Source organism: Prionailurus viverrinus, chromosome C1 (genome assembly GCF_022837055.1).
Source record: "Prionailurus viverrinus isolate Anna chromosome C1, UM_Priviv_1.0, whole genome shotgun sequence".
NCBI classification, from domain to species: domain Eukaryota; kingdom Metazoa; phylum Chordata; class Mammalia; order Carnivora; family Felidae; genus Prionailurus; species Prionailurus viverrinus.
Genome location: NC_062568.1, coordinates 110,391,770 through 110,409,999, shown reverse-complemented (window position 1 = coordinate 110,409,999; position 18,230 = coordinate 110,391,770). Strand labels below are relative to the sequence as shown.

Genomic DNA, 18,230 nt, shown 5'->3' with positions numbered 1-18,230 from the left:
CTCATTTAACAACCCAATAGGGTAGATACTACAAAGCTCAATTTACAGACGAGGAAACCAAGGTTCAAAGATTAAGTAGCTTGTTGGAGCCCAGCTGTCAATCAGAAGCTGGGATTTTCACCCTTGCAGGCCGGACTCCAAAGCTGTTTGCATTACTGGCTGATGGGTGGGGTCCGAGTGCTTCCCTCCCCCACCAAGTCCGCCATCCTTCTTTGTGGTCGCGGCATGAAAGAGACACCAAAGCGACATGCAGGGCCAAATTTTATTAAGACACACTACACATATCATTTCCTGTTTCATTACTGAAAGTCCCATCATCAAGGATAATCTCATAGGATTTCTAATCCAATAACACCCATTTCACAAAACAAACCCATTTTAGAGATGGAAGGAGAGTCTTCTCGGTTTTGTTTTGGCCAGTCTTCATGCCAATGCCGACAATAGATAAAAAGGTGTCTTCTCTAGGGACCTGGAATGAGCAGTCATTCTTCCCTAAATGGCATCCTGGTCAGTCCCCTCCAACTCTCTACCCTCATACTTCTCTCTACCCACCAATAGCCAATAAGCAAAGGGGCCTGGAGACGGGTGAGTGGGGCAGAGGCTGAGCCTACCTCTGAAACTTCACCCTCCTCTGCCTCAAACTCTCACCTACATAGGCCAATGCCACTATAAACAGTGAGGTTCAGTCCCTCTGCCAGGCATCTGGAGGTGAGGGCAGGAAGATACAATTTCCTTTAAGGTTTCCTTTCCTTATTTCAGACTCTCCTCCCCCTCCCCCTCCCCACCCTATTGGCACACGTGCGCACACACACACACACACACACACACACACACATATGCATTTTAAGAAGTAATCATCTCCCTGTAAGTCTCAGTATCCAATTCTGAGCATCCTTTACCTTCATCCAAAATGGCAACCACCCATTATGGATGGACTGAACAGAGAAACCAGGCCAGTCCCTGGGAAGGCAGGGCTTTTTCACAGTCTGCAGTCCCCACTGCTTTCTGGCAGTCTCATTAGGAGCACCAGGGAGACATAGGAATTTGTGTGCTCTTAAATGAGGCCCCTGCCAAGAGAGCTGGAGATTCCCTTACTGCTTCCATGCCCCTGCTAAGCCCTCCAGGGAGAGAGAGATCTGGGGGCTCCATAGCTGTCATCACACCTCCTCTTGGCACTCTAAGTTGGCAGTCAGCAAGGGAAATAAATAGGAGGGAAAAATAGTTTTCCAGTATTTTCTCTCTTTTTTTTTTTTCACTTTTATCTTCACAGCAGAATTATTTTTTCCCAACGGGAATCTGAGAAGCACAATGCCATCTTTGTTTTAATAAGACCTAGGGAAATTCCACTGGCCTTTGTGGCTGGTGATCTGGTCAGGATCTGAGAGAGGACGACGGCTTCTTGGGCATTCTGGTCGATAAGGTCTTTAGGGGAGCACTGAGTGAACAACCAAGGAAGGGAGGGATGGGATGGTTTCTATCATCAGGTTGAGCTGTAAAAGAGCCGCAGGATGACAGGTGGTGGCAGGGATTCCAGTGGGGCCTGTGTACACAGTCGCTCCCTAGGGGAGTGTGCACCCCCATGGGCTAGTTAGTTGTCACCCTGGCAGAAGTAAAGTTTGCAGCATCACCAAGTGGGACATTTGCCAGAGGTACATACCAAAGCACTTGTAAAGTTGAGGTTGCTAGTCAAGTTCCAAGGGCCTCTTTTTAAGTAAGACTGGATAGAGGGAGGGCAGCCCAAGGCCACCTCATTGTCACTCCAAGGTTTGACCCACAGAGACAACAGATTCAAGAGCGCATCTAATGTAAGGTCCTTGATTCATGCTCTTCATTGGCTAGGAACGTTGGCTCTTTCTTGCAGGAAGAAGGGTGATCGGGTCAAGGAAGCCATAGGAACTTGGAGAACCCATCTGGTATGTGGCTGGTATGTAGGGAGCCATCTTATCCTTCTGGCTATCCCTCCCAGGCCAGATTTGCCACAGTTCTCTTTTCTTCTTCTACCCCCTTGACTAAAGAATCTGAAAGTCTTCTAGGTACACTGGGTAGAGGATGGGGAAGGGACAGTAGCCTGGGTGGGAAGCCATGTCTCTGCCTGCACTTGCAGAGCCCTGGTCCTACCTTCTGGAATAAATGAGCAATGGCCTTGAGACCCAGAGCCCAAAAGGAGCAGAACAGATATGAGAATGAGAGATGGGGTCGGTAGGGACACATCTTCCCTCTCTGAGCCTCTTTTGTTCCCACCTGGTCCTGGTTCCCCCGCACGGAGGGTCACACTGATAGGTCATCTGACCTGGCCTTGCTGCTGGCCTTGCTGAGACGGCGCTTGTCGCTCTGGTAACCATGGGGGATGCGGTGGCCTGGAGAGGCTCCATTGGGTACCTCAGGCTTCTGGGCATAACGGATGTGAATGAAACCCTCCCCGGGAATCTGCTCCTGGCCTTGCACTTGCTCAGTGGCCAGGTTGTCTGTGTTCTGCTGGGAAGCCATCTTGTTACTGAAGGGATTGAAGAATTTCCCCCCAGGGCCATTCTCCAGGCACTGATTGAAGTCAGGGGGTGGTGTGCAGTTCTGGACTATGCCGGCAATCGGACCAGGAAGCTGACACTCAGCCGTGCCCTGCCGAGATTTGGCAAAGCGCTGCCTGATCTTCTTCCAGCCCAGGTGGTAGAGCTCAGCCAGGCTGAGGAAGAGGGACAGTGCGGCCACCGCCAGCATAAAGACGATGAAGACATTCTTCTCCGTGGGCCGGGAGACATAACAGTTGACAGGGTGGGGGCAGGGGCTCCTGCGGCAGACGTGCAGGGTGTCCAGGAAGATCCCATAAAGGAGGTACTGGCCCACAATGAAGGCCACCTCCATGGTAGTGCGGATCAGGATGCTGCAGACATAGGTGTTGAGCAGAGTGCCCTGGAGGACAATCCTTCCATTCGCTTCTTCCCAGCAGGACAGCTCTGCCTTCTCGGCCACGGGATACTCGTAAGAGCCAGCACCCCGGACCTCTTTGGCCCTCTCGGCCTCCCGCAGCTTCCGCTTCTCCTGCATGCGCACGGTGTGCATGGCGTGGCCCATGTACACGAGTGACGGCGTGGACACGAAGATGGTCTGCAGCACCCAGTAGCGGATGTGCGAGATGGGGAAGGCTTGGTCGTAGCAGACGTTCTCGCAGCCGGGTTGCTGGGTGTCACACTGGAAGTCCGCCTGCTCGTCCCCCCAGGATGACTCGGCCGCCGTGCCCAGCACCAGCATGCGGAATATGAAGAGGACGGTGAGCCAGACCTTGCCGATCACCGTGGAGTGCTTGTGTACCTCCTCCAGGAACTCTCCCAGGAAGCTCCAGTCACCCATTCTGGCTCAGTGGGGGACAGCCACCAGGACTTCTGCAAATGGGGCAGAGAAAGAGAGAGAAAAAGAGAGGGAGGCTTGCAGAGTCTCGAGGGTGCAGTCATGCTCTGGGATGCCACCGGTCCGTGCCAATGTGTTCTTTAAAAAAGGACAACTCAGGAGTCAAATTCACCTGAAAAGCTCTCTCTCTCTCTCTCTCTCTCTTTTTTTTTTTCCAGGCCAGCAAAAGATAAAAGGAAAGAGAAGATTAAAAATGGTTGTGTTAGCAAGATTCAAGTGTGATTCCCGCACTTGAATGGATCTGGAAATCGACTGAGGAGTGTGTTACGGTGTGGATTTTGTGCTATTACCTCGAGAGAGTCTACTTCAAGAGGTCTGGGGTGGCCCCCGGGATCAGGATTTGCCCCAAGCAGCCCAGGTTGTTCTGAGGCTGGCTGTCCAAGGGCCACGCCTGGAGAAATGCTGGTGAAGCGGAAAACACACAGGACTGGTCTCTGCCATCACGAGGCTGGCCATCTGCCTCACTGTGTCTGCTTCCTTGTCTGTAAAATGGGGATAGACTATAGCTACGTCAGTGTCCTGAGGGTTAAATGAGTTGAGGTATATGACATGTTGGGAATCATAACTCAAATGTTCCATAGGTTTGAACGGCTCTGGGGTGAAAAAGAATTATTCTGGCTCCAGAAGGCAGAACTGGGCGAAGGGGAAGGAGTAGGTGAGGGGGCGGCAAGTCTGGCCTCTTAGGACGCATTCTCTCGTCTTCGGACATGGCCCAGCTGTCTTGGGAGGTGGCGAACAAAAACGTGTTGGGTCACACCAGCGAAAAGCACTGCAGATGAGCCCTCGGGTTCGTGCCCACCTGCTATGCCTCAGTGTGGTGCAGCCACCGCAACCACACAGCTCGGCCTATCCTCCCGCGTTCAGAAGGCACCCATGCCCGACCTGCTCCTCCTCAAATCCAGAATAAATGCCCCAAACAAAACCTTCTCTCCTCAGGCCCTTGCCTGCTTCCTCGGCCTCATTTCCTGTCTGTCCCCATGAGTGCCTTTGGTTCCATATCCTAGAAGATTCCCAGATGCCCTCTTCCCAGCCACATGCCCCCTCACCCCTAGCTGAATCCTATTAACCCTTTAGAACTTTAACCCAGTCAGGGCTCCCTCCAAGCTCCCTGATCCTTCAAGCTGAGGCTCTTCGGCTCCTGTGGTGGCTCTGAGGACACTCAGTTCCCTCCTAGCACTTGCCATCTTGTTTCGTGGTCCTCTGCCTGTCTGCGTTCTTCCAGTAGGGGCTCCTTGAGAACAGAGATTGCCTTTTCCTCTGTATCATCATCACCTGGCCCAGAGCCTAGCCCGGAGTGGATGCTTAGTAAATCTTAGTTGAGTGAATGAAGGAGGGGTGGCAAACTCTGGTGTTCCCTACCCAGGAGCAAACCAATTCCCTATTCCTTGGCCGCATCCCTGTAGCAGGGTAAAAAGGCCAGATTTCACTTCTCAGTCTCCACTGCAATGAGATCTGGCCAGCCAGGTATGGGGAGAGTCTAATGTAGAGGGAGCGCTCTAGAAACTGTTTTTCCATTCCCCAGTAAATGGAGGGAACCTCGCTGGAGGTCTCACCCACCCCCACTACCTCCTGTGTGGACAGGCCTGTGTGAGTCAAGATGTCTGAAGCTGTCCAAAGATTCTCAGAAATGCCAACCAATATCCTGAGGCTTCTGAATCAACCCTTGAATCTCCTACCTCCAGAATTCTTACTTGATGAGTAATAAATGTCCTTATGGCTGAAGCCTCTAAACAATCCTAATCAACAGTGATAAAATATTATAATGAAAAAAAAAAAGGAGGGAACCGAACATAAATATTCCCTTCTTGGAAGGACAGAACCTCAGAATCTACTGGCATCTTAGAGATTGTCAAGTTCAAACCTTGACCTTCACATCTTTACTGCCAATGTGCCCCTGGTTCCTATCTGAACATTCTTTGTGCATACGAGGGAGGAGAGGGTGGGGTGCCATATTTCATGATGCAGGCTCCCTGGACTCCTGAGTTGGGATCTCCTTGACAGAGACCAGCCTCCTGGCCCTGTCTTCTGCCAGGCCTCTGCTGCCCACCCCTGAGAGTCCGCACATGAGTGTAAAGGGCTTTATCTCTGTTCCCCTCCATATCAAAGACCCATCCAGGTCTTGAGGCCTTTCCTCTGGCTTGCGATCAGACATCTGCCCTTTCCCTTAGGTGGTGAAGGGTCCCCCCCTCCCTTAGCCTCCAAATGTGGAAAATTGTGGAGCGTTTGCTCAAAAGGAAAATGGCTGATTAGATAAGAGTTTGAATGATCTGTCATCTCTTCTAGGCACGTGCCTAGTGTTCAGCACCTTCAGGGTCATCCACACACGTGCAGGGACCAGGATGTGCTGAGTGTCTGAGAGAGGGGAGGGAGAGAAAGTGGGGCGGGTGGGGGAGACATGGGAAAGGAGAGAAGGGGAGAGGAGGAGCAAAAAGAGGGAAAGGACCAGAGGGAGTTGGGAATGGAAAAGGAAAGACCGCGTAGTGGTTAAGAGAAGGCAGTTTGGGGGTTAGTTAAGTGGAGTTCAAATCCCTAAATACCACTGAGCTTGGAGAAGCTACTGGATCTGTATCTCAATTTCCCATCTGCAAAATGAGCATACTGTTATTTATCTCATAGAGTGTTATGAGGCGATGTATAAAAAGCACTTAGCACAGTCCTTCCCATATAAAAACTAAAGAATAAAAGGCAGACTTTACTAGCAAGGGAAATGGTAAGAAAGAACAAGAATGGAGAAGGAGGGGGAAGGAGAAGAAAGAAGAGATTTGCATTACAAAGAACAGATGGAAGAGCAGAAGGGGAGAAAGTGAAAGGGAAACAGAAATGGAAATAAGAAAGACACAAAAGGAAAACTAGAAACAAATGTCATATCCTTCCAAAATTTGGGGCAAGTTTTCCAAACTGCCCTCAGTCCCTGAAGACTTTCCCCTTGATCTTTTGTGTCGCTCATTCCTTGCATGTCCCCCAGGAGATCTAAAAATAGTCCCGGGCAAAGAATGTGACGCTTTGGTCTGGTCTGCCAAGAGGCTTGACTGCTGCCCCCCTCACTTGCGGTGCAAGGGATCCCACCTGGAAGAAAGAAAGCGCGGTGGAGTAGGAGAAAGCCGGTTACATCAGGTAGGCTCCCTCATGGGGAGGGAACAAGAGAAACTAGCTGACGAGGTGGAGGGGTGACGCAGACTCCATGTGCCCTGGAGGCCGCAAACAGGTGACGGGACTGCGCATCTGCGACTTCCTGGATGACTTAGGCGAGGTCAGAGAAACTTAAAGCTGCTACCATGTACCAGTTGCTCAGTTTATGAGAGTCAGTTTCCCAGCTACACTGGGTCCCTTTGGGGGGGACTCAGCCAAAGAAATATGTAGATTAGATATTCATTGAGTTTACTGGGTGTACAGCATACAAAATGTTTTGTAGACTATCATCTGTTTGTTGGCAGGAAGTGTGTCAGAAGGGGCAAAGGAAGCTGCCCATGCCATGAATAAATTCTATCAAATACAATGGCAATAATACACCTCACTGCTTTAGCTGTGATCCTCACTGGCTTCCTACCGCTTATGAAGTTCAGACCCTTTAACTTCAACTTGAGATCCTCCAAAGCACAGCTACATCCTTTTTTCCCGTTCCGCTCACATACCCAATACTTAGGCTACACAACTCCCCACTCACAAATGGGGAGTATACATGGCCCACACCTTCTCACCTCTCTTTGTCTTAGCTCCTTTCCTCTCTGCCTACAAAGTCCTTCCCTTTCATTCATCCATTTAAATTTTTTTTTTAACGTTTATTTATTTTTGAGACAGAGAGAGCCAGAGCACGAACGGGGGAGGGGCAGAGAGAGAGGGAGACACAGAATCGGAAGCAGGCTCCAGGCTCCGAGTCGGCAGCCCAGAGCCTGACACGGGGCTCGAACTCACGGACCGTGAGATCGTGACCTGAGCTGAAGTCGGAGGCTTCACCGACTGAGCCACCCAGGCGCCCCTCATTCATCCATTTGATAGGAGTGGTTACCAGGTATCATACAAGACCCTTAAGACACAGCAGTTAAAAAGACAAATAAGGAGTCCCTGCTTTTACTGCACTTAACTGCCTTCATATCCCTTAATGAAGGGGAGAGACCAAACACATAGTTGCAATAAAGCATGATGTGTGTTAACATTAAGAAAGTTTAGTGTGCTCTGGGAACACCTCGGGGGAGTTGGCTCTGGCTTAGGGAGTTGGGGAGGGCCTCGTTAGGTCAAGACCCTCTGAGGAACCCTGGATAATTGAACTCTACAGCCTTTTGCAACTGATACAACTGAAATCCCCAAGGCAAAAGAGATGGTCCCCGGAAGCCAGATGAGAACATCCCAACTCTGTAGTTTCTTCACTCCAAAACCTTCAACATCCTCTCTATGCATGTCATATCCTGGGACAGAGCAAACATTTGGAAGAGTCACCAGGGAACTTGCTTGGTAACAGTGACATGGTGCTTAGATAAGAGGGACAGGGCCAAAGGAAGGCTTTTGTGTATAGTGAGCAGGAATCATTTTATTCCCCTACTTTGTGTATTACGTGGCTACAGACAAAATTCAGGTACCTACATTCCCAGTCCAGTGTTAGCATTGTTGCCTTCCTACACAGCCAGTGTTTTCAAAGAAAACCAAATTAGAGCAACCTGGGTTAACATAAGCTCATAGCCAGGACCTTTTCCTATGACCCCACAGATCTAGGTAGAAATGGAGAAGTCTTTCCTCAAATTGATCCCAGCCCTCTTTGATGTCTCCTGAACTCTAAAGACTCTAAATTACTGTTCAGCCTATAGGGTACATTCTTACTTATATGCTGCCTTGTACCGATTTTCCAAAATTTTCTATCAGCCACCCCACAAGTACTTTTTTGAGTCCCCTCTATGTGCCTACCACTGTTCTGGGTACTGAAAATTATATCTAAGAGACACCAGACCTGGCACTTACTGGGCCCTCAGTGATGCCTGCTGATCCAATAACATCAAGCAAGAGTCCTGCCCTCAAGGATTTAACAGCTTTTCCCTTCAAATGAGTAACAGATTTCTCCAAGTCAAAAGCCCTGTCTTCTACTTTGTATTCTTATTGCATTAGGTTCTCACGTTAGGTAAATAATAAATGCTTTCTTGTTTGTTTATTTTTGGTGTTTTGTTTTGTTTTATTTTGTTGTTTTCTGAGAAGGGGAGGAGCAGAGAGAGGGAGACAGAGGATCCAAAGCTGGCTCCGCACTGACAGCAGAGAGCCCAGTATGGGTCTTGAACCCACAAAACCACGAGACCATGACCTGAGCTGAAATCAGACACTTAATCAACGGAGCCACTCAGGTGCCCCCAAAATAAATGCTTTCTTAATGATTGAAAAAAAAATGCTTCATCTAGCAGTAAGATTACAGAGTGATCAAAAGGAGGCTCAAATCTTCCTTAAGTCCAGCAAGAAAAAATAAAACCCTACACAGTTCAAAACATGCTTCTCCTACCTTCTCTTGTTGACTCCAAGAGTGCGGGACCACGTTTGTTTTTTGTTCACAATTGAATACCTTCAGAACATATAGACCCTCAATTTTTATTGCTGAACAGAGGAATCCTCAGAGCCACTTTGTGGGGTGATGACTGTCGCCTCTGTTGTGCAGAAAAGGAGACATCTACAGAAGGTAAAAGACCTGCTTGAAGAGATGAAGACAAATGGAGACAGAACCTAGACCACTGAGTTTCTGGTCAAGTCTGGTGCACACCAGAACGCTTCCCTCCATCTTCCTTCCAAGGGTAGAGCCCATCGATTCTTATGTCTCCCCCTTCAGTACTTCAAAAGCTTCTTCTCACCCTGGGGCAGTGAGTTATTTGAGACTCCACTACCATTTAGTGATAAGGCCTGGGGGCCAGCTTTTGGGCAAACAAGAAAATATTTATGATGCTCCCTTGATGTGACCAGCACTGGGTGGGGTGCTAAGGGGATTACAGGAAAGTATAATTCAGTTCACCCTCACAATTCAGGCCCCAAAGATTAGTAAGACTCAATGTTGAAGGAACTCACTGTCTGGTGACGGATACAGACACAACCAAACATGCAAATACACCAGGCTTCCCAGAAGAGGCAACCCTTGAGTAGGAGTTAAGTGGAGGTGACATTTGTGGAGGTGAGGAGGTGGGAGGCATCCCAGACAAAGGCAACCACAGGAACAAATCTACCAAGTGAAAAGCAGCATGGTTTTAGAGGACAATGAGCAGAGCAGGGGAGGTAGAGTCTAAAGAATAGGTGGGGGCAGGTTATGGAGGGCTTTGGAGGCCATGCCTAGGAGTTTAGAGTAGTTCTCAACCCCTATGATAGACCATGTTTTTCATACATGACTTGCTCCTGTGGGTAGACCCTCATGGGACACAGCCCTCAGATGAGGTGGGGACATAAGGCACGGCACAGTCAATAATCACCCTGCTGTCCTTTAGTAGTGGCTGTAGCATAAACTAGGTAGGCTGCAGGTTACAGGTGCCACCCAGCACCCTGCTGAAACAGCACCCTGTCTCCTGCTCAAGAAAGCATATTGCAAGAGAGCAAGAAGCTACCATGGGGATTCCTTGAAAATTCTCTTCCTTCTATTGATTCTAATCCTGTCGTGTGGAGCCACACATAACAGTTGCCTTCTCATTTCTGTGCCCCCACCCCAACCCCAAGTCAGAAGCTGGGCCTCAGACTGAACTGTAAAGTCACTGGGGTTTCAAACACGTAATGAGAATTATGTGCTCTATTGGCTGTGTGTTATTCTCCAACTCAACCCTGAGGTCCTTGAAGAAAAGGCCCGTATCTCGTCATCGTTGTATCCTCCCGCTAAAATCCCCCTACCCACTCTTTCCTCTTAGTGCTTGACATTGTGCCTGGCACCTGATAGGTTAATTCATGTACTTTTAAAAATCAACCACAGTGAATGAATTACAGCACTCAGCTCACTTGAAACACCTGATGCCAGTAGAGGGACTCCCTGGGAGGGTGACCTTGGGGCACCTGCACAATGGCTGTGGTGACCAGAACACCAGGGAGACAGCAGCCCCTGAGCCTTCCTTCTGTCTGTCGGTGACAGATCCCTCTGCTTCGCTGAGAGCAGGACTGGATGTACCTGCTCACCGTGGACTGTTTCTTCTCCATTTCCTCCCCACAGATCACTGGGGAAGCTCACCCAAGTTTGTCAAAATTAGATTATAAGACCACTCTGCAGAGCCTGAGTCTAATTCTGGACGACGACACATGTTCGGGGCATTATCTGACAGATCTCTTGTTCTCAATAAAGGTTGTTATTCATGGTAATAATAACAGCACTCTGGCCCATGCTATAATTCCGCTCACCAAACAGTGGAATGTGGCACAGAGCAGGGCTGACTTGTTTCCCAATGAAGAGAATTCTGTTGTAAAAGGACCCGAGGGGGCCTCACTTAAAGGGTCCTCGGACATAATACCACATCAGTGCAGCTCAGTTCAGAAAATGTTTATGGGACTCCTGTGCTGTGCCGACATCAAGGGTGGCTTTATAAAGTAAAGCACCAAGCATGACCATCATCTCAAAACCCTTTTGTCCCTTATTCATTAGTGCACGTCTTTGTGATTTCCCCTTCCTCCCCCTCCACAGTTTCTCACTAAAATGCAGAGATACAGGGAGGATTGCATAAGAAAGTGGTCTTGATCTTCAGCCAGATCAGCAATCTTTATTACCCTTGGAGATGCTCAGCTCCATTTTCTAGTTTACCTCAAGTGACACATCAATCAAACTTTCAGTCTAGGCGATGATGATTATAGTAACATAAAGCGACTGAGACCTTTCTATGTGCCAGACATTTTGCAAGTTTCTTGACATGCGTTTTCTCATTTGATTGTCCCAACAACTTGGGCAAGTGGGGATTATCCCCCTCCCTTTTATCCGGGCTGGGGGAGGTTGGCTGAGCAAGGTCACTCGAGGAAGACTGGCCAGTAAGCAGAGGAGTTGACACCAAAACCGGCTCTGGCCTTGTCTGACAGCAATACCCCTGCCTGTCTTCACAACTGTGCTGGATTCTATCTAATCACCTAGAGTTCCTTTCTCCAAAAATCCTTACCAGTCAGAGGCTGGCCGCTTTTACATAAGGTGAGCTCTGCAGGGATGTTTTCAAAGTGACTGTTGGAATCGGGAGTTGAGTTCTAAGTGCTTGGGGGTAATTCTCACATTTAGAATTTCCACTGTTTTCCTGACTTAGGTTTGGCGCAGCCTCTTCGGCCTCCGGGGAAATAACCATGTGGGTAATACAGCTACAGCTATTGAGCTGGGCAGTGTGGGCAACCTTCTCAGAAGTCTGGGGCAGGGGGCTTACACCCCTGAAGCTTGATCACTAAAGAGGGGGGAGGGAGACAGAGATGAGAGAGAAGAAGGAGACAGATGGAGGAGATGAAGTGTCACTTTAATTTCCCTTCGACTCCAGCCAATGGCAGATAATTAACCGCTCTCTCCATTTCATTATTTTCATTCTAACAAGGACAGAGAGGGTCGCTCAGAAACACTCTACTGGCAGACAGTTGTTTCAAAGCCACAGGGGTGGAAGGGAGCAGGCAAAGTGGGGAAGGAGAATTATGCCGGGATAAGTAATTTTCTTCTTAAACTGTTAGAAGAAATATTTGTAAGAGGTGGATGGGAGGTAGTGGCAAATGGAGACATTCAATTACAATGAAATATGGGAGGTCCTTATTAATTACCCCCAAAAGGTTGATTAAAACCTATGCAGGTATTAATGAAAATTGAATTTATGGGATGCTTACATTTCTTTATTATTTCCACCATCTTGTCATAGATTCATATAGTACAGTAGAGCCGAAAGGAATCTAGACATCAATCAAAACCAATCCCTTACTTTTATACCAGCTGAAGACCAGGTTCCAGGAAAGTTCAGAATAGCGATAACAGGTACCACTCAGTTGAGAGTTTTCCACGTGTGAAGCATTTTACAACTATACCTTTAGCCCTTCTGTTAACTCTGGTAGGAAAGTAGCTATGATCCCATTTTTACAGCTGAGAAAACTGAGGCTCAGAGGTCAAGTGACTTGTACAAAGTCGCACCAGTAGCAAATGCTGCCTAAGGGACTTGGCAGCTGGTCTGCCTGACTCAAAGCCCACCGTCGCTCTGTGTCTCTCAAAGGGAAAGCAAAGCAAAGAGGCCCCAGCACTGACAGCTGGTGACAAACCTATGACCAGAACTCTATCTAGTCTCTTAACTCCCTGAGCAGGGCTCTTCCCACTTTCCCAGAAGAGGCTCAGGGTTTTTGCTGTTAGCCTCTGGCTTATTGGCTGGCCAGCCCTTGCATATGCTGTTCCTAGAATGAACGATTCCATCGAAGCCCTTGGCCCCCAGTTCTCAGGATTCCCAGACTCTTCAGCATCTGCCACCATTTGGCCAGAATTCACATATAGAAAGTTATTTCCTTTTTTAGCCACTAAGTGCTCTTGGCTGCAGCAGTGTCTACTGCCGGGTTTTCGGCCGGCCAAACAACAGGCTTTGGTGCTCCATTGATGTCAAATCGTGACAAGAACAGCGGAAACAAAAATAGGTAGTGGGCCTCACGTTTCCTGCGAAATGGTGGGATTCGAACCCTGCCTCCACGCTCCAGTTGTGAGCCCTTAGGCAAGCCACTCAGCCTCCCGGTTTCCTCCTCATCTGAAAAACGGGACTGTTTCCTTGTGGGGGTTAAACAATACGTGGATGTGTGGAGGCCCCTAGAACAGTATCTGGCACATAGGAGGCCCTCGGGAAGGTGAGGCCCTTGTCTTCATTTCTGACATTTCCAGTAAGAACTCCTCTCTGGCATGACCCAACTAGTCAACCTGACACAGACTTCGGCAGTGCAGCCGGCGGGTTACAGTGATTCACAGGGACCCTCATTGTAGCACCGGGTGGGGTAGGTGACCATCAGAGGCGAGGCAAACATGGGTGATGGGAAGGATATTCATTTCACTGTAAGTTAATTATTTCACTGGGTGTGCAGACCCTCGGGGGCAAGCGTGGAGAAGAAGGGAGGTACAGGGCCCCACTCAGATCAGGCCTCTCTTGTTCTTGAAATAGGTCCGGCCTGCCTCCAGACTTTTCTCTTAAGTCAAGCCTTTGGGTCTAGGGATGGACTCCATTGGAGGTCACATTACAAAACGTGTGCTTCATGTAATTCCTGCCTTCTGAGAAACTGCAGCACTTTTGGATCTGCTCACCAACCAAGCCAAAGGCACATCCACAGGGTAGGTTTGAAGCTGGCTCAGTTCTACTTCGAAGGGAAATAAATAGGTGATAGTCTAGAAGGGCCATCCCGACCCCTCACTAAATCTGCCCTCTTCTGAGGTTCTGAACGATGAAGATGCCAGGTTGGATTAAGGTCCTGGAAGTTATCTCTGAACAAGAGCCTTGAAAGAGGGCTTTTCAATCCCAGCTGTTTGTTTCTCTGTGACTCTCGATGAGACGTGTCCCCTCCCTGAGCCTTAGTTGGCTCGTGTAGAGAAGAAAGCAGTTGAGCTGGATGGTTGCTAAGGCCCTTCTAGCTCTAGGTGAGAACATCCGGGGAGTTTGTGACTTGACCAACTGTGATAGTGTGGCAAGTTAGTGGCAGAGCCAGAAGGCAAAGCTAGAGTTTCTGACCCCCAGCTTAGAGGTCAGCACAAGTAGTCCCAGAAAAAAAGTCTGTGGTCGTAAAAACCAAGCGGTTCTTCCTCAGAATTATTTGCCAATATGAGCCTTCCCTGTAGAAAGGCTTTTACATAAAATGAGAGGTAGTTCAAAGAAACGGGCTGAGGACCAGGTGATCCGGATTCTACCCTATTGTTCTATTGTTCATTGAGCACTTAATATATAATAGCCATTTTAAATACAGGTTTCCCCCACTATCCAAAAAGGTAGAGGGCTCCTATGAAACCATCTGTAGGCCAAGATGGTGTAAAGCGAAGAAGCAATGACCTTGACATAAGTATAAATCCTCTTTTGGGGAGTGCCTGGGTGGCTCAGTCAGTTAAGCAGCCAACTTTTGATTTTGGCTCGGGTCATGATCTGAACAGTTCGTGGGTTTGAGCTCTGCATCCGGCTCTATGCTGACAGTGCTGAGCCTGCTTGGGATTCTCTCTCTCTCTCTCTCTCTCTCAACCCTTCCCCACTTGCTCTCTCGCTCTCTCAAAATAAATAAATAAACTTTAAAAAAATAAACAAATAAACTTAAAAAAATAAATAAATAAACTTAAAGAAAATAAATCCTCTTTCGGATTTCCACCAGTGAAACAGACACTATAACATAGGTCTCTTGTAAAAGTTGAAGTGGCCTAAAGCAAACTTTCTGGTAGTGGGAGAAATCTGTACATTATTTTATTTAATCTTCATAAAACCTTACAAGGAAGGCATTTATTAACCTCTTAGGCAGATGAAGAAACCGGGGCTCAGAGACATCAAATAATTTTCCCTAGGTCACACAGCTGAAATTCCAGCCCAAATGTGACTCTGAGATAAATTCTACCTTCTCTCTGCGCTGTTTCAATACCTCTGATTCTGAGACCTCCTGACTCCCTTTCCTTATGAACATGAGTGGATTGTTGAAAGCTGATTTTTTTTTTTTTGATTTGCTAATATCCAGAAACAAGTGAATCACAAAGGGGACTCAAGCTGTCATTCTCCAAGAACAGCAGCTTCCAACTCGAGACAAGGAGTCACTTTCTTTTCTAGGAGCCCTGAAGCTTTCCTGGAAAAATGGGCATCTCTTCCCTTCGGTCAGCTTAATCCTTGAGCCCACGTTGGGGCCAGCTGGCACAGAGAACTGCTAGACTCCCAGGTGGGGGAGGTCTTCCCTGACACAGGGAGCTAAGCCCGGGCCTTGGGTCTCCCTGGCCCTGAGGACTACGGGTCTCTTGCCGGATCCAGGCAGACAGCCTCCCTGTCCTGCTTCCATCCGTGCGGTGGGATCAGCCAGGCTCCAAGAGGCCAAGCTGCACGGTGGTAGCCCCAGCTGGCGGCCAGAGCCCAGAACCCTGCACTGCACACCACCCCGCCCCCAGCAGCCCGCAGAGGTGAGGAGGTGCAGGTGGGCAGGTGGGTGTCACTGCCAGAAAACAGGACTGTGGAGATGCTTAAATGGAAGAAGCAGGGAGGCCTGGAGAGAAATGGAAGCTCAGAAAACAGCTGAGGACAGAGTCCGAAGGGGCCGAGGTTGGCATGAGCAGGCTCGGATGTTCTCCCAAGCAAACTGGCCTGACACACTGCATCAGCCCTCAGAGGTCACCCTCCTTTCCTAGGCTTCGTTTTCCCCATCAGTCGAAGAAGGTGACGAGAAATCTGAGAGACCTCTTCCAGTCCTCATGGCCTAGGACTTTTGGCCAATGGCAGGACAGGGGACAGGAGTGAGGCAGCTAACAGACAAGAACCAGTCTCAGGAGCTCGGCGAGAACGTCCATGGGGTTCAAGGGCAAAGCAGGACAGTATGATTGTGCTCCTGCCATGTCTCTATGAACTTCATGGCTCTGGGTGGGAGTGTGGCCAGAAGGCACTGGTGTGGAAGCCGGGGACACACCTCCTGGTGTTCTGTGCTCTGCGAGCCAAGCCGTGTCAGAGGACTGCTCCTTGGAGGAACAGCCAGGGGAGTAGGCTCTAAACAGCGCTGCCGCCCTGGGGAACCTGCCGGAAGGTGGAAAGTTCAGAGCTGTCCCTAGAGAGCAGTGAATCAGGCTCTTGGGCCGGGCTGGGACTCTGGGGGCATTGGGTGGAAAAGATGAGGGCCCGCTGACAATGAAAGTCAGGCTGGGCTGCCTATAAACACCAGCTCGTGTCCCCGGTGGTGAGCCCACACCAGCTGGCACACGGAGGGGCTGCACCTCCACACGCCGGCTGCTGTCTCCTCTCCAGTTTTGCTGGATTTCTCCTGGGTCTCCTGACTCCCGGTCCAGTGCTCCTCACTCTGTCCTGCCTTTTCTCCGGCCAGTCGGACCCCACGTGCCAGAGCCTTGTGAGACGCCAAGGAGTAAAAACCAGGAATCCCTCCATTATGATGTGACACTGGGAAGGGGGGGGTCAAGTTAAAACTGAGCAAGGGCACAGGAAAGATGTAAAACCCTCATGTGAAGCTTTCCTTTTTCAAGGTTCCCAGGTGCATTTGAGCCGAAGGAATCATAACCTTGTACAATGTTCCTGCTGAATGGGACCGGAGGGATCATTCTACTTCAGACCCTTCATTTTCTAAATGAGGAAACTGAGGCCCAGAAGGGGGAAGTGTCTGGCCCAAAGACACACAACCACTCAGGGCACCAGAACCCGGGCATCTCGACCCCCAAGTCAGGGTTCTTTTGCCACATGCTCAGAAGAGAGACCAAGGGGCCCTGCACCCAGGAGGAAAGGGGACCTTCGGTGGGCACCTCCTCCCGCTTCCACTCTGGGGGGCTCACCAGCCTCTCTCCTCCGACAGCGACAGCAAGTGGCAGGCCAGCAGGGACATGATACTCTGCAGGAAACTAAGCAGGGAATATTTTTAAACCACCCAACATGCCTTAGGGGGGTGGAAATCAAAACACTCCCCTAGATGCTGCTGCGGAAAGCATTTCAGAAAAGATTCCAAGCCTAGAGGAAGCATCGTAAAACAGTGATGGTTTTGGTTTTTAAAGGGCCAATTCCGTCTTAACCAAAGTTCTTGGAGATGGACCGCCGCGCAGCTTGGAAGATGCCCCTGGAGCCACAAGTCCAGACCCAAGGCAAGGGCCCTCCCCTCCCACTTCTAGCACTCCTTATAAATCAAGTGTCATTTATCTGCTGCTTCACAACCTCAGGGGCGCAGGGACTAGCCAGGAGTAGGGGGCAAGCCCCCAGGGACGAGAAGGAGCTTTGTTGCTCTCCAGCCTGGAATTCAAGGCTCTCCCGTCAAGGGTCGTCTCATCTCTGGAAAGCAAGTCCGTCCTTACCTTCTCCTCGTCCTCCTTTCTGGAATGTCCGCGGGCTTCCCGCCCCGGCTCCTGGCCGCCTCCTCCGCCGCCCACCGTTCAGGCTCTCAGCCTGCCAGTTGCGCTCCCACCCCGCTTTTGACTCCCTGTCTGTCGCCCTCCCTCCTCCCACTTCTTCCTACTCTTTCGGTCCCCACCCCCTTCCCCTGGGTCCCTCCCTCCAGGCTCATAATCTGTGCTCACTTCAAAAGTTTTCTTCCCTCTACCTCCCTGCAGCCTGTCCTCACCACCCTCTCCCGAGGAGACTGACAGAGCCCTCCTCCTCCCCCGCTGACCTCCGCTGTCGCTGTCGCCACAGTCCTGGCGCCCCCCCCCTCCCCACTCCCTCCGGGCGGGTGACAAGCCGCCTCCCTAGCCTCCACAGAGCCTCCTTGAGCTCCTCCTGGGCATCAGGGGAAGACTGGCACATGGCCCAAGAGATCCCTCTTTTCCATCTTTTCCCACCACCAGAGAAAAAGAGTGCTGCTTCACAGAACAGGTCTTTTGGGGACCTCCATTCTGTCCTCCTCTGGGAGCTAATCAGCTAGCATAGGAAACGTGGTCTCACAACTCACAGCCACCAGCACCCAGAATAGACACCAAGGGTAACTGAAAAGCTCCAAAGGGCAGGGAGAGGGCACCCCCACTAACCAGGATCATCCTCCTTGCTCCCTCTTCTCTAAAGAGACGAGAGCACCTTCCATGTGCCCAATGCTGGGCTAGAGTATGTATATATATTCCATTTTTATTTCGCTAATCATTCCAGTTTTCAGTTCTACAAGGTAGACGTTCCTACACTTGAGGAAACCCAATCGTGGTGACCGAGTGGGTTAGTTAGTGGTAGAGTGGGGGTCAGAAGTTTTAGCCAATGCCCAAATTCACCTCTGTGCTCCTC

General features: G+C 49.8%; 1 protein-coding gene and 1 long non-coding RNA gene across 2 annotated transcripts in view; one reads left to right on the top strand and one right to left on the bottom strand.

The window, feature by feature from the left end:
• Window positions 1-18,230, top strand: part of LOC125173689 (uncharacterized) — a 101,285-nt gene that overhangs the window by 60,409 nt on the left and 22,646 nt on the right. The window lies entirely within an intron of this gene.
• Window positions 489-17,422, bottom strand: GJA5 (gap junction protein alpha 5). Its single transcript, XM_047873135.1, has 2 exons — window positions 17,318-17,422; window positions 489-3,377 (listed from the first exon to the last, which is right to left on the bottom strand). The coding sequence occupies exon 2, from the start codon at window positions 3,343-3,345 to the stop codon at window positions 2,269-2,271; it is 1,077 nt and encodes a 358-aa protein (XP_047729091.1). The 5' UTR covers window positions 3,346-3,377; window positions 17,318-17,422; the 3' UTR covers window positions 489-2,268.

What these genes read in the sequence shown, in the direction of transcription:
- GJA5 (XM_047873135.1), bottom strand. Translation starts at nt 3,345, where the DNA reads ATGGGTGACTGGAGCTTCCTGGGAGAGTTCCTGGAGGAGGTACACAAG.